The sequence below is a fragment of the Tupaia chinensis genome, unplaced genomic scaffold (assembly GCF_000334495.1).
Source record: "Tupaia chinensis unplaced genomic scaffold, TupChi_1.0 Scaffold000407_4, whole genome shotgun sequence".
In the NCBI taxonomy this organism is placed as follows: domain Eukaryota; kingdom Metazoa; phylum Chordata; class Mammalia; order Scandentia; family Tupaiidae; genus Tupaia; species Tupaia belangeri.
In genome coordinates, this window is record NW_006159912.1 from 2,571,141 (window position 1) to 2,587,805 (window position 16,665).

At 41.2% G+C, this 16,665-nt stretch overlaps 1 protein-coding gene across 1 annotated transcript in view; it reads right to left on the reverse strand.

The window, feature by feature from the left end:
• Positions 1 to 16,665, reverse strand: part of AP2B1 (adaptor related protein complex 2 subunit beta 1) — a 179,822-nt gene that overhangs the window by 5,240 nt on the left and 157,917 nt on the right. The window contains exons 19-20 of the mRNA XM_006154420.3: positions 12,167 to 12,251; positions 10,918 to 11,004 (exon numbers count right to left, since the gene is read on the reverse strand). Coding sequence (XP_006154482.1) covers positions 10,918 to 11,004; positions 12,167 to 12,251 — 172 coding nt within the window. The remainder of the gene's footprint in view (positions 1 to 10,917; positions 11,005 to 12,166; positions 12,252 to 16,665) is intronic.

Genomic DNA, 16,665 nt, shown 5'->3' on the forward strand with positions numbered 1-16,665 from the left:
ATTCTTACTATTTTTGAAAACAGGCAAGTGATTTCTGAAGCTTTCAGGGAATATCAAATTAATAATGAATTAATGCCGCTAAATGAATGAAACAAACTATGTCAACAAGAGTGAAAAAGATGGAAAGTCATATAAAGTTATATAATTGCTACTAGGCCCTGAAATTTCCTGAAATTTCATCTGCTGCTGGGCACGGTGGAAGTCTTCATAATCACCAATTCAGGGCAAGAACTGGTTGGTATTTCGGCTTTCTTGTGACTATAGCATCAAAAACAAGGCGGAGGGGCCCTGCGCCGGCCCACATGGGCCGGCTGCAGGCCCCCGCCACCCCCAGGACCCGCGACCAGCGAGGCGGCGAGGCAACTTATAGGTTGGTAGAAAATATTTGCTAAAATATATCTTTTAAGGGGTCAAAACTCAAAACATCTCAGGAATTTCTACAACTCAATTCAATGAAATAAATGGTTCAGTTTAAAAAATAGTCAACAGACATTTTTCTAAAGAAGATTTATAGATGACCAGCAGGTTTATAAAAAAAGTTCTCAATAATATTAATTATTAGGGAAATGCAAACCAAAACCCCAAAGAGATATCACCTCACACATGCTAGAAAGGCTAAAATAAAAAAGGCAGACCAGCAGGTGGCATGGTGATTGAGGTATTGGATCCCACATGGCCAAACCTGTGGTTTGAGACGTGGACCTGGTGGCTTGAAAGCACACTGAGCATGTGTGTATACATGCCCAAAATCTTGAGAGAAGAATGGAAGATTTCAGTGTGGTCCTCCCACTGGAGTATCTTTACTCACTTTTACTCTCTTAATGTCTCTCTCTGGTGAACTCATGCATCCTATATCAAAAGTCTAAAAAAACAAAGAAACAAAAGAAAGAATAAAAAAGATAACAAGTGTTAGTGAAGAAGCAGAGAAAAGAGAATACTTATACACAGTTGGTGGGAATATAAATTGGTATAGCCACTATGGAAAACAGTATTGGGGGTTCACAAAATATTAAAAATAGAACTATCATATGGTACAGCAATACTACTACTGGATATGTATTTATAGAAATTAAAATCATTATCTCAAAGAGGTATCTGCATTTTCATGTTCACTGCACCATAATTAATCATTGCCAAGCTATAGAAGCTAAATGTCTGTTAACAGATAAGTACATAAAGAAAATGTGGCCAGGGACAATGGGGGAGGAAGATGGGACATAGCAGAGGGTGGGGGATGGGGAATCAGGGATGGCAAGACAAAGGGCAAGGTATGCAGGACGTAAGAATTGGAAAATTATTTGCTGAGAACATGTATGTGGATGTGCTTGATTGAGCCAATGCACAGTGTATTTTGGATGGAAAATTTATTTGTGTGCTGTGATGGTGTAAAGTGAATTAATAAAAAAAAAAAAGAAAAAAAAGAAAAAACAAAACAAAACAAACAAAAAACCAAAACAAACAAACAAAAAACCACATTCCAGAATTAAATCTTTCCTTGTGAGATGTTGCAGCATCAGAGAAAAAGAAATTTTAAGAACAGAGATGATAAGGGTTGTTTCTTTGTTGACTAATTATTATGTTCATTTCTGATGAAAATTCAAATTACTCATGCCTACTTTAGAAACTAAGTTCTCCCCATATAAAAAAAAAAAAATCTGTCATATTTGGAACCAGCAGGTGGCATACTGGTTAAGGCACTGGAGTCCAACGTGGCTGACTGCGGTTTGAATCTGAACCTAGTGGCTTGACTCCCACTTCTCTATCTTGTGTGCCCAGCATGTTTCTGAATCACACCGGGCACATGGGTGTGTGTGCCCAAAATCCCAAGAAGAGAATAGAGAAGAAGGGATTGTGGCATGCCATAGCCCGGGGAGGTGATTTCTCACTTTCCCTCTTACTGTCTCTCTGCCTCTCTCCAGCAAGCACATGTGCCCAATGGGGAAAAAAAAAAATCTGTCACTTTCAAATACACTTTTTAGGAAAAGGTTGCCACAAGAAATGGTCTTTGTAACTTCCTAAACGGTAAGCTCTCTAAGCTTAGGGATACTGAAAGTTTTCATTGCTGCACTTCGTCAGGTCCAGGACTTGAACTTCAGTCAGCCATGTGAGAGTCCAGCGCCTTTAGCCACCACACCACCTGCCAGCCCCCGGCATGATTTTCAAGCCACTGGGTCTGAGACTCAAACCACCATCAGACATGTGGGAATCTAGGGCCTTAACTACCATGCCACCTTCTGTCCCGTCAATGGGCTTTCTCAATTTATTTACCTTGTGAGAGGCCAGGCAGTTCTGGCTGTCTCCTTGGTTCCCAGAATGAAGGATTCTTGCAGCTTAGACTGGGTTGCTAGGCAGTGTGACAGGTCTCAGGTCAGGACTGGGACAGGACTAATGCCTTTGGACAGGACTGTCTTTAACACGCAAGTGCTTGCTTTAAGTTGTTTTTCTGTTTTGTTTTGGAGACGTTTTTTGCTACAGGGCACATGCACTCGCCAGAAAGACAGAGACAGAGAGACAGAAAGCGAGAAATCATCCCCCAGGGGGGATGGCCACGTCGCAATCCCTTCTCCTCCATTCTCCTCTTGGGATCTTGGGCATGCACGCACACGCACCCAGCGTGAGTATAAGTCACCAGGTCTGGGACTCGAACTGTAGTCGACTACATGGGAGTCCAATGACATAGCCATCACGCTAATTGCTGGTCCTGTTGCTTTAAAAGCCACTCCTAACTCTCAAGGCTCTTGCCCATTTTCCAGGAAAACAGAACACACAGTAGGAAATTGCTGAGCCAGCCTATTGCACAGGCACAAACACGTTTAAGACTATACACATAGCAAGGCCCCGATTCCTATAGACTTCTAGTGGTTTCACCATCTTCGTGAGAGATGATAGACTAAGAAATGAAAACATACACACACACACACACACACACACACACACACACACTCCCTCTTTCCTTCCAGAATTAGAAAAAAGGCAGGTAGAATAAGCAGGTTGAATGGATGTAGCTTTTTTTTTTTTCCTTTGGAGAGGTTTTTGCTAAAGGGTGCGTGCGCTCGCCAGACAGAGAGAGATAGACAGAAAGCTTTTGGCCACCCCCACAGGGGGGATGGCCATGCCGCAATCCCCTATCCTCCATTCTCCTCTCAGGATCATGGGCACACACGCACACGCGCCCAGCATGAGTTTTAAGCCACTGGGTCCGGGACATGAACCACGGTCGACTACATGGGAGTCCAGTGACATAAACATTACACTAACTGCTGGTCCCTGGATGTAGCTTTAATGTACCCTTTAAGCACTCTGGATAGGAACTTGGTTCTGCTTCTACTAAATGGCTGGCTGTATTCTTCTAACAAAAGCCTGGACTGACCCTGTAGCACAGCAGCTAAGTGCTATGCAGGGAAAGCCAGATCACATGTGGCTGACCGGGGTTTGAATCCCTGCCCTGGCAACGTGAGAAACATGCTGGGCACATAAGATAGAGAAATGGAAGAAAAAGAACTGGAGCATGACCAGGCCCCATTTGGGACTGCTTTCTTTTCACACACACACACACACACACACACACAGAGTAGGCAACTAAATGGAGGGAAGGTTCTGTTATGTAAGTATGTGAGTCAGTTTTTATACATTTTAGACATTAGGTTTGAGTGTGAAGATTTTCAGATTTCCAAATAATCAGTCTGCTAAACACAATGATTAAGAACAGCCATAGGAGTCCAGTAGGTGGCGTGATGGTTAAGGTGCTGGACTCCCACATGGCTAACTACGGTTCGAGTCCCTGACCTGGTGGCTTGAAACTCATGTTGGGCACATTTGCATATATGCCCAAAACCCAGAGAAGAGATTGCAGCATGGTCACCACGCCGCCTCAGGGGGTGATTTCTCATTTTTCCCTCTCACTGTCTCTCTCTGGCAAGCACATGCACCCAATGGCAAAAAAAAAAAAAGAATGGTAACAGGGGGTCAGGCAAGTGGCATGGTGGTTAAGGTGCTGGATTTCCACATGGCCAACTCTGTGGTTTGAGTCCCAGACCTGGCAGTTTGAAAATGCGCCAGGTCTGTACATGCCCAAAATCCTGAGAGGAGAATGGAGGACAAGGGACTACAGTGTGGCCATCCCCGCTAAGGGGTGATTTCTCATTTTCCCTCCCTCTCTGTCCCCATCTCTCTCCAGTGACTGCAGGTGCCCTATGACAAAAACCTAAAAAAGAACAAAAAGAAAAAAATAAGGGCAATGAGGCCAGGTGTACAAAAGCTTCCCAGGTGGACTGGGATAGAGTTCTTACCAAGATTACAGTTTTGTTTTGTTTTGTTTTCCTTCCTTCCTTCCTTCCTTCCTTCCTTCCTTCCTTCCTTCCTTTAACACATTTGAACTCTTGGAAGTATGAAGGACTCTTATAGTAATGAGACTTTAAGACTGAGAATGCAACGCTAAATGTTCTAGTGTGTGTTGATGATATCATCTGAGGCATAGGTCACTGAGACTGGCCCAAAGCACAGAATAAAAAATGGGGTCAGAGGCCAGCAGGTGGTGTAGTGATTAAGGCACTGAACTCCCATGTGGCCAGCCACGGTTCAAGTCCCAGACCTGTGGTTTGAAACTCACGCTGGGTACATGTGCATGTGTGCTTGAAATCTTGAGAGGAGAATGGAGGAGAAGGTACTGTGGCATGACCACCCCCCACAGGGAGGTGATTTCTTACTTTCTGTCTCTCTGCCTCTCTCTCCAGCGAGCACACGTGTCCTACAGCAAAAATCTCTTTTAAAAAAAAAAAGTGGTTAAATATGGTTATACTTACTTTAAGATGTCACTTCTGATTTGTCTCCTTCCATCAAATTTGGTTCATTGGTGGGACTAGCAGGTGGCGTGGTGGTTAAGGTGCTGGACACTCCCACATGGCTGACTGTGGTTCGAATACTGGACCTGGTGGCTTCCTTCTTCACTTTCCCTCTCTCTCTCTCTCTCTCTGGTCAAATTAAAATAAATGAATAAATAAAATAAAATAAAATAAATAATTATAAAAAAATTGGTTCATTGGATCTAAGGTCCTAACTTCTTAGAAAATGTGGATGTGCTCTTCCCTTCAACATCTTTCTGCTTTAGCTAAGATCATACCTCTTTTGGCTGCAACAAGGGTGAAGAAGCTACTCAGATCGAAGAGTGGAAATTGGGAGAGTTTGCATTTGAGGCCTTATAATATTCGCTAGCAAAATGAAAAACATAATGACTGCTTTTGAAAAGAACACTTTTGGGGCCAGCAGGTGATGTGGTAGTTACGGTGTTGGACTCCCACATGGCCAACTGTGGGTCGAGTCCCAGACCTGGTGGCTTACTTTCTCATTCTCTCTCTCTGGTCAAATTGAATAATAATAATAAATAAATAAAATTAAGTAAATAATTCTTTAAAAGAAAAAGAAAAGAATGCATTTTACCATTTGAACAAACAACTATAGTGAAGTACTGGTTGGGAAAGACTTTCTGATTTTGAAATATTCCAAAGGGTGGGGAGAAAATAACAATAAAACAAAGAAACTGAATTCACCCTCATCTAGTCCACACACCAGGAGAAATATTTATTTCTCACTACAGTGCCTAATTAGTGAAAACAGATACCCCATGTCTCTGTGATTCTCAGAGAGAATAAACAGTTAAAAATAGGTTTGGGGCTGGCTTGTTGGACAGTGGTTAAGGGTTGTATGCTGGGAGCTGGGTTCCATATGGCCAACTGTGGTTCAAATTCCTGCCCAGGGGGCTTGATAAATATAATGGGACACATATAGGTAAGGCCAAAATCCGGACAGGAAGGAGAAATAGAGGAAAATGGATTACACTGTGACCATGTCTTGTTGAGGAATGCTTTCTCTCACTCTCTAGTGAGTGCATGCACCCTCTGGCAATTAAAAAAAAGAGTTTGTAGAACTATTTGTCACAAAGATTCCTTTCTGAATTTGGCTGAAGATGCAACTATCCGGTTGTCTGAAAAGTCATGACGCATTTTTACATAGAAAAACAGGAAAACATAGCATGACTTTTCTGATGACCCAATACTTCTCAGCACTTAAGATAGTGGTCCCAGACATGTGCTAACCCAAATGCAGTGGCAGCACAGATTCCTGCAGCTCTCTCGACACCTGTAAAGGTAATCAGTGCTAGGAAGTAGGCAGTCTCATCTCTTAGCACCTTTCTCTTCTAACATTTTCTGGTATTTATACAACTTGTGGCACCATAAACACTCTATCATATATACTTTCTATTAAGAGCTGATTAATTATTAAAATGTGAGAAGAGGGTTTCTTTATTTTCTAGAGAACAATGAAAGAGCAAAAATAAAAGCTCAACGCTAGGTTGGTAAGTCCTTCAAGCCTGTGACTTCCTGTAGCCCTCAGAGTGTTGGTTCCATCTGTCAAATGTCTAAGCTAGCACAGAAAAGTTATTTAAAGCATTGGTGCTATTGTGATTAGGACAGATCAGCTGGAAAGGATGGTATTTTTAGCTCTCAGCTAGACCCAGGGTGTTGAATCAGAAGGCACTAAACCTGAAAATGCTCATGTTAATAGAGCCCTCCAGACTGGAAGGAGATGGAAAGGCCAGGGCACTCCAGAACGTGGGGTGGAGTCAAAAGAAGAGCTAGAAAGATAAGGTGCAGGAAGTGGTCTTAAGATTAGCTGTGGTTCCACGTAGAAAAATGATAGCCTTGGGCTCCTGGAGAAAATGAAGTGGCTGTTTACCTCTAGTTCTGTGTGCTACGCTACCACAAAACTGTATTTCATTGGAAAACCAATTCAATGATATTTGGAGTACCCAAGGCAGAGACAGATTGGCATGAGGCCATGACAGAATTGATCAAAACTAAATTTGTTCTGAGAAACTCAATCAGAGGACATAGCCCTACTGGGAGAAAGGCCAGACATTTCTTCTTTGGCAAAATCATATACACTACAGTGCAATAGGGTTCAAAACTCCAAGTCAGGAGCAAAAGGACTTTTTCTTTCTACTATTTTGGCAGGACAGAATAAAACCCTCAGTCACCCAAACTTCTATTTTCTGACAAAGCATGCCCCTTTCATACAGGTCCTCTGAAACCAAACCTACTATCTAAACACTCTGGCCCTCCTATGCTCTCTATAGCCCAAGAGTTTCCCAGATCATGTTCAAGAAACAATGGTATTCTACAAGATGTTAATAATAAGCACTTAGTGACATTAAATTCCTCGGTAAAATAAATTCAGTTAACACCAGGTTAAATAGTTTTTTTTACTGTATGACATTTCTTTTTTTTTTTTAAGAATTATTTTTTAAAACTTAACTTTATTTATTTTATTTGCTTATTTTTAAAATTTGACCAGAGAGGGACAGAGTGAGAGAGAGAGACAGGGAAAGTGAGAATACAAGCTGCCAGGTCCAGGACTCGAACTGTGGTCGGCCATGTAAGAGCCCAGCACCATTAACCACCATGCCAACTGCAAGCCCCTACCATATGACATTTCAAAGCTCTTAATGTGCTAATGTGCAATAGCAATTTCTAAGAGAGGCAAATTACATGCCATACATATATATTTTTAATTATTTTATTTTACTTTATTTATCCATTTATTTGTTTATTTTAATTCGACCAGAAAGGAACAGAGAGAGAGAGAGAGAGAGAGAGAGAGAGAGAGAGAGAGAGAGAGAGAGAGAGAGAGAGAGAGAGAGAGAGAGAGAGAGAGAGAGAGAGAGAGAGAAAGCAAGCTGCCAGGTCCAGGACCAGCACCACGGTCAGCCATGTGGGAGTCCAGCTCTCTTAACCACCATGCCACCTGCTGGACCCTACACTCTACATTATTTTTTCCTTTTTTCTTTGGAGAGGTTTTTGTTACAGGGTGTGTGTACTTGCCAGAAAGACAGAGACAGAGAGATAGAAAGAGAGAAATCACCCCCAGGGGCATGGCCATGCCACAATCCCTTCTCCTCCATTCTCCTCTCGGGATCTTGGGCACGCACACACACATGCTCAGTGAGTTTAAGCTGTCGAGTCCGGGACTTGAACCATGGTCGACTACATGGGAGTCCAGCGACACAGCCAATACGCCAACTGCTGGTCCCCATGCTACCATTTTTAAACTTTTTTTTTTTTTCCCTTAGCTATAGGGCATGTGTGCTCACTGGGGAGGGAGAGGGAGAGAGAGAGAGAGCAAACAATCACCCCTTAGAGGGGATAGTCAGGCTGCAATCCCTTCTCCTTCATTTCTTCTCTTGGGATTTTGGGCATGCATGCACATATGCCCAGTGTGTTTTTCAAGGTACCAAGTCTGGGTTTCAAACAGTGGAGTTGACAATGCAGTATCTTGCTGCCTTAACTACCACGCCATTGGTGAGCCTATATAAATATTTTTAACTTTAATTGACCACAGAACCCTTTTGCTAAGGGACAAGTACTCTCAGAAATATACTATTTGAAATGTTCCCAATGGACCAGCTACCAGGAGGGTGACTACAACCAGGGCCAGGTCTCTTCCTAGCTGGGTAGAGCTTCTCTAACAGCCACTGTACTTCCTGCCATTAGCCACTGTGGGTCTGCACCTGAGGGCTTTCTGAAGAGCCTCCACTATACAAAGCTGCTCAACCTCCTGTACTCACTAAATGAGGTTTGGGATACTGACCAGTAAGCTTCTAAAAGAGAGACATAATGCTGAAATGTACTTACAGTATAGAGCAAAATGAAAAGACTCAATGAACTAGTTATTACATTGGAAATTACAGAAGACACTTTCCTCAAATACGTCTCCAAACAGTCAAAAGACATTCGATAACCATCAGAGACAAACCTTCTATCTGAAGTTTTATACTCAAAGATGCTAGTCTGTCTTATTTCTGAGGGTTCAAGCAGGGCTTCAGCCTCCTGGATGTCTCAGAGAGGGTCTACAGGACCATCTCATTTAAAAGAGTTACTACAGGCTAGCCAGTGGTGTAGTGGTTAAGGGAGATGGATCCCACATGGCTGACCACTGGTTTGAGTCTCGAACCTAGCAGCCTGTGGAATACACTGGGCTGTGTGTGTGTGTATGACCAAAATCCCAAAAGGAAAATGAAGGAGAAGGAACTGTAGTGTGGCCATTACCCTTGTGAAGTGCTTTCTTTCTATCTCTGTCTCTTTTTGGTAAACACATAAGCCCGATAGCAAATTTAAAAAAAAAGTTATTCAGGAAGTAGTTATTCAGGAACTACCACATTGCCTCCTCTCCCTAGCATGCAGTGAGAGACTGTCAGTGTGCTGCAAACTTATTATGAGAACAACAAGCATATGGTGGAGGAAATAATGGGTAAATGAAAATAGGAGGTACTGACCAAGTGCAAAAGTTCACTTTCATTCAAACGCATGAAGCCTTGTACCGAAGGCTATCCACTGCCTAGTGGTTTAGGAAGCCAGGTCCCACATGGCTGACTGGGGTTTGAATTCTGGCCCCAGCTACCTTAAAAACATGCCAAGAGCCTGTGTGTGCATGCTCAAAATACCAATAGGATGGAGAAATGGAGGAGAAAGGAATGCAGAACGACTATGTCTCACTAGGCGGTGCTTGTACTAACTTCAAAAATGAATGAAAGAAAAAGAGTAGCGGACTCTGAACAACTTAGGGCTCTTTCCACTCCACCCCTAGGACTGAGAACTGCTATTGTTTCTTCTTGTGGGTTATCCCTTTTATGTTCTATAAAATTTTAAAAATAATAGAAATAAAATAATAGTGATAAAAGTAACTACTAAAGGCTTGAGGGTTTTAAACAGTGATTAAAGAAGTTAGTACCATCATAAGAAAGCTGACATAAGCCAGTGAGGAAAAAGGTTACCAAGTAGGCTTTAATCAACTGAGATGCAGTCCTTAATTATAAACACAGGTGAGATTCTAAAAACAGAACCACAGAAAGAAAGCCATCTTTCCTCCAATTCCAAGGGCTGATATAAAAGAAAAAACGATCCTTTTAATTCATCAAGTGCCACTTCAATTATTTGATGCTTAAAATGTTCAACATGACTAATACATCTTCAATTATTAAAGAATTGGTTAGATGGATCATTCTAGTTTCTTAAGTCTGTTAGCTTGTAATCTAGTAGCTACATGAAAATATCCAAAATTTGGAGGCCAGCAGGTGGCGTGGTGGTTGGGGACGCTGGACTCCCACATGGCAGACTGTGGTTTGAGTCCTGGACCTGGCGGCTTGCTTTCTCACTCTGTCCCTCTCTGGTCAAATCATTCATTCATTCATTAAGAAAGAAAGAGAGAAAGAAAGAAAGTTAAAAAAAATAGTCCTTGGGACCAGCAGTTAGCATAACGGCTATGTCGCTGGACTCCCATGTAGTCGACTGTGGTTTGAGTCACGGACCCGGCGACTTAAATTCACGCTGGGCGCGTGTGCGTGTGTGCCCAAGATCCTGAGAGGAGAATGGAGGAGAAGGGATTGCGGCATGGCCATCCCCCCTGGGGGGTGATTTCTCACTTTCTGTCTCTCTATCTCTCTCTGTCTGTCTGGCGAGCGCACGTGCCCTGTAGCAAAAACCTCTCCAAAATAAAAAGAAAGAAACTAATCCTTAAAAAGAAAGTATTCTAAGTTTTTTTGTTTTTTTAATTTGTGATTGGGTACATGTGCTTGCCTAAAGCAACTCCCTGTGGCCACACCACAATCCCTTCTCCTCCTTTTTCCTCTCAGGATTTTGCATGCATGTACACAAACCTAAAGTGTTTTTCAAGCTGTCAGGTCTGGGACTCAAACTGCAGAGCCAGTCAGGTGGTATCTAGCCACCTTAACCACAACACTATTGGCTGGCCTATATCCCAAGTTTGGTAGATATGGAAAGAAGAGGTAGATAAAGGAAAGATAAAACTTTCGAATATCTAATTTGATTTACTAAGTTGAAAATGATACTCAGAGTTATTACTCACCAGCATTTAAATGACATTCCTTAATCTGAAATTGAAGTTCATTTTCATTGGGAATATCCTTCCATGTTGCAAGGAAGACCTGGCGCTCTGTATGAGGAAGCAGAGGAAGAATGGATGTGCACAATCTGTCAGTATTTTGATTTTTTTTTTTAAAGAGAGATTTTTGCTATAGGGTGCATGTGCCCGCTGGAGAGACAGAGACAGAAAGCGAGAAATCACCCCCCAAGGGGGATGGTCACTGCAATCCCTTCTCCTCCAGTCTCCTCTCGGGATCTTGGGCATGCACGCACACGCACCCGACTTGGGTTTTAAACTACCGGGTCCAGGACTTGAACCGTGTTCGACTATGTGGGAGTCCAGTGGTGTAACCATTATGCCATCTGCTGATCCCAGTATTCTGATTTCTGATCCTTGTTTATTTCTTCTTTAAGGTGCTGTTTTTGCACAATTATGAGCAGTCTGGGATCGGAGCCAATGCCTAGCTATGCAGAGGTGCTATCCTTATCAATAGCACTAAAATACACCTAGAAAAGAGTTTACATCTAGGGTTTAGTTTTGGCTTCCCTGTTTTCCTCTTTGGGTGCCTTTGGTCAAATTTGTGACCTTTCAGAGATTTAATTTCTTCCAGTATTTATGTCCTGCATACCCAAAGAGACATTGTGAGAATCAAATCATGTAAATGACAATACAATCTAACATTTACCAATATAAGCTAGTTTTGCTAGTGATTTTGTAAGTAAGGGAAAAGAGAGATATGAAGAGCCCTATGGGGAGCACTAATGGTTTATTACAAATTACTGAATTCTTTTCCTGAGGTAGAATGAACCTGGTACAGGACTAAGTGCTAAATTTACTTGTGTTATCTCATTAACATATAAAAATGGTTTCTACTTCACAAATGTGAAAATGGAAACTCAGTAAAGTTAATAAGCACCTCAGCCATGATCACACAGAAATAAATGGTAGCGCTGACATTAAAATCCACATCTACCTATCCCTAAACCTCTTACTCTATATCCTTGGGTGACCAGATTACTAGGGTAGCAGGCATTGTGACTTAGAGACCAGCAGCAGAGCAAGAGCAATCATGACACAGGCAAATACGTGACAAGCAATTACTAAAGGTTTAGAATATTCTTACTCATTTTTTTAATCTCAAAATAACTTGTTCTTCTGGGGCTATGCTCTCCCTGACATTCAAAGGAAGAGCAAAGGTATATTTGGCAGAAGGACAGGAGGACATACTTACCCATTTTGCCGTCTTCTACAAAAAGCACATTGAGTGGGATGAGGCAGCTGAAGTAGAACACATCAATATTGTTTTTCACGGCCACCTGCCAGGAAAGCAGCATGGGAAAATGAGGACATCACAGGAAGCCAGGTAGGAGGGAAAGGATAGTTACGCGTCTAGAAATATACCGCCCTATTCCCTTTTGTTCAGTCAATACAGGCCTTCCCAAATCCAGACACACCAGTGCACGCACTACAAAGCACATCCTTACCTACTCCACTGTCACAGAGCTGAGGCAACCTGATTCCCTACCTCTTTCCAGGAGGGGTCTTCAAGACGAACCCCTATGCCAGAATAATCTATTCAGTTTCATTTCTTGCTGTTTGTTTCAGTGATTATTTGTGTGTGTGTGTGTGTGTGTGTGTGTGTGTGTGTGTGTGTGTGTGGTACTTCTTAGAAAGGGTCTCACTAGTGATCCTCCTTGTCTTAGTCTTCAAAGCATCTGGGACCACAGACCTACACTACTTCACCCAGCTTTTATCTCTATGATTGTGATTACGATTATTATTTTGTCATGTGCCAGAGAGACAAAAAGGGAGAAGAAAGCACCTCTCATGGGACATGATCATGCCACAATTCCTTCTCCTCCATTTTCCCCTCCTTTCAGGATTTTGAGCACACATATGCATGTGCCCAGCATTTTTTTCCTTAAAAAATTATTTAATTTTATTACTATTATTATTATTTTTAAAATTTAATCAGAGAGAGAGAAAGCAAGCTGTCAGGTCCAGGACTCCAACTGTGGCCAGCCATGTGGGAGTCCAGTGCCTTAACCACCACGACACCTGCAAGCTCCCCGGAGCATCCCTCACCCTCCACCCCACCCCAGTGTGTTTTCTAAGCTGCCAGGTCTAGGACTAGAACTATGCAACTGGCCATGTGGGATCCAACTCCCACAAACACCAGGCCAAGTGTGAGTCCTTTTCTATAATTATTAATAGTAGTTGTTACCACCTACTAACTATATATATTAATGATATTATTCCTAATCTTCATTATAACCATCCCAAACAAAGTAGGTCTCATTCCCCTCTCATTTTGTAGAAGAGAAAAAGAAAGTCCATGAAGACTAAGTAACATAGCTAGTACGTAGAAGAATTAGGACTCAAATTCAAGTATGTCTGACCTTAAACCTTGATTTTCTTCTACTTTCCACAATAGCCAGGGTAATACTGCCTTTTATCTTTGTTTATATATCAGGGTTTTGTGTTTTGTTTTAAATTTTGCTACAAGTCACATGCACTTGTTGGAGAAAGAGACAAAGTAAGAGAGAAGCCCTCAGAGGGGATGGCCACGCTGTAATTCCTATTTCTCTTGGGATTCTGGGCATTCGCACACATGTGCCTAGTGTGTTTTTTTCAAGCTTCCAGGTCAAGGACTCGAACCGTGCAGCTGGCTATATGGAATCTAGCCACCTTAACCACCATGCCACTAGCTAGCATATAGATATCAGTTTTAGAACTGTTTCTTTCTTTTTCTTTTTTTTTTTTAAAAATTGTTCAGTGTTTAACCTTTATTTACTTTCCTAGGCTTATCTGCAACATGGTCATTGGTGCTTTTTAGAAATAAAATAAAATTCTCTCTGCATCCTAGTATATCATTTAGAAGTATTTCAGAATTTGAAAATGATGCAAATAAGAGAACAACATAATATATATTACTCACACACATACACACCCAATTCTTAACTGTGTAACTACCCTTTACCCATCTTGCAACTTCCCAGTTACTTATCAAAGACTGTAAGTGTTGAAGTCAGAGTCCAATCATTTTTGCTATATGTATTCTTTTTAAACTGAAGCATTACTCTATGAATTTTAGGTACATAAAATACAAATCTTCAATGCACAATGTTTAAAATATACATGTATCTTTTTATAACAGTAAAACAACCAACCACATCAAGGTATGGAACATTCACTTCTCATGTGAATGCTATGCTACTCACTACATAGTTTGTGTTATATCCTGTATTGTCTGTTTTATAAATATAAAACACCTTGACTTATGCGTGGATGGTAGTAAAAACATTGTGCTCTATTTCCAGGACTTACAGTTTCCATTGCCTTTAAATGCTTTTATCTTGGTTTTTGCTTTGTTTTAATACAAATTAGAACATCCTAGATTGTAGGCTGGTTTCTAAACCAATATGAATCTTTTTAATAGGGATACTCAACTAGTCTATGAATGTAACTTATCTGTACCTCTTTTAATCTATTTTATGCATCCTTAATGCTTTTATTTTGCTACATTTTGTATTTTCACCACTTCTCTAATCCAAAAAAATGGATGTACATATTCTATTTTTGTTGAGACTTAGCTCAGTGTCAAATTTAAATGACACAGTAATTATGTTTTTTCTCCAAGTAAAATGCACATAAAACAAGGTTTTGTCGATCCCGGGCCCAACCAGTGATTTGGACATCTTGTTTTTATACTACCAGTGTGAACATTATGGATCATCTTGCTGCTTTTTTCCCCCTCTATCATTAAAAATAAGGTACATAAAACCCGCTGCTTTTCCCCGTTTTTCAGATGAACATTCGGAATGCCTTCACTAGTCCTGTCCACAACGACAAAGCACTTTTAGCATACTTAGGATTAGATTAAGAACATGCATACCTTCATCTACAGCATTACATACTAAGGATAAAACAGTATCTATTGGTACAACCTCTTATGACATCTGGCATGCCTCTTCATAGTTTAAAACACATAAACCAAAAATTTAGACCCAATGTACAAATCTATTTTTGTAATAATTTTTATCATCTTATGTATCACAATTTAAAATTAATGCTCCTTAGGACCAGCAGGTAGTATGGTGGTTAAGGTGCTGGACATTCCCACATGGCCAACCACGGTTCGAGTCCCAGATCTGGCAGTTTGCTCTCTCACTCTCTGTCTCTCTCTGGTCAAATTAAAATAAATGAATAAATAAAATTAAATAATTATATTAAAAAATTAATGTTCCTTAACTAGTTTTAACACTTCCATGTTTTTTCATACAATTGCCTCCGTACTCCATTTAGTTTGACTCATGTTCTCTGCTGGCTGCAGTAAGTCAAGCAGCAGAATGTTCAGGGAATGTCCTTGGTTGATATGTTTTCTTAAACCCCACATATCTGAAAATATCTTCCAGTTACCTGCACTGAGAAATAAGTTGGCAAGCTATACAATTCCTGGCTCTCAATGATTTTCCCTTAAGACTCTGTCATTATCTTCTAGCATTTGGAGTTCTAAGAGAAAAAGCTGACGTCAGCCTGACTTTTGCCTTTTACAAGTTAAAGAGACAGGTTACCTGCTTCTTTTTGTCTGGATAGTTGTAAAAATTTTTTTTTCTTAAAATTTGAAAATATGTCTATTTTTGCTTTCTTTTAATCAAATTTTAAAAGTATTCTGTGAGCTTTCTCCTCTTGTAGATTTACTTAGTTCTTCAACTCTGTGAAATTGGGTTCAACCAGTTCCTTAATCGTTGTTTTAGCTCCTTAATTTGTCTTCTGTTCTGGATAGTCTATGTGTAGATTGTATCTCTTGGTCTCTCTTTGTCTTTTTTTCTCTTATTATGGTTTAGTTTCCCTCTTTCTCTGCATTCTGTGAGACTGTCTCTTGTTTTGCACTTACTTCAGTAATTGGATTTTGTGGCCAGTCTGCCTTGCACGTTTCTATTACCTCTTCCAATTCCCTGCTTTGTTCTAAGCGCTCTGCCGCTACTTTCTTTATCATTGAGTACAGGTGTTTAAGCTCCTGTACCAGATGACAGTCGATTCTTTCTGTATCTTGTTTCTACCGTTATACCTGTTTCAAGAGGAGGCAGTTTAGTTCTGTCTCTTTCTTCAGAACTGCAGTATAACCACTGTTTCAGTAGCTCTTCTTAGGAATGTGGACCAAAACCCTTTTTGTTTTCATTCTTTCATTACCATATGGCCGGGTCAGAGAGGGCAGGGACATTGATGTACACAAAAATGCAAATGTTGCCCAAAGAGAGAAAACAGATTCCATCAACGGCATGAAAGTGTCCAAGCGGACACCTGGACAATCGAGAGCATCGCTCCTCCCTCAGAGAGGCTTTTCTAGTCCCCATCCTAAAATTGTTTATTTTCTTTCTTTTTAAAATTTGCTATAGGTGATATTTGCTCACTGGGGAGTGATGGCGACTGGGGAGAGTGAGAAAGCAGCCCCCAGGGAAGATGATGATACCACAATTCCTCTTGGGACTTTGGGTACACATGTATACATGCCTGGCATGTCTTTGAAGCCACTGGGTCCAGGATTTGAACCACACAGTAGGTCATGTGGGACCCAGCTGGCTTAACTACCACGCTAACTGGTTGGCCTCTAAACCTGTTTCTTTTATGGGCCAGCCCTATAGTACAGCAGGGCACTGGACCCCACACGGCTAACAGCTCAAATCCTGGCCCCAGTGGTTTGAAAAATACCCTGGATGCATGTGCATT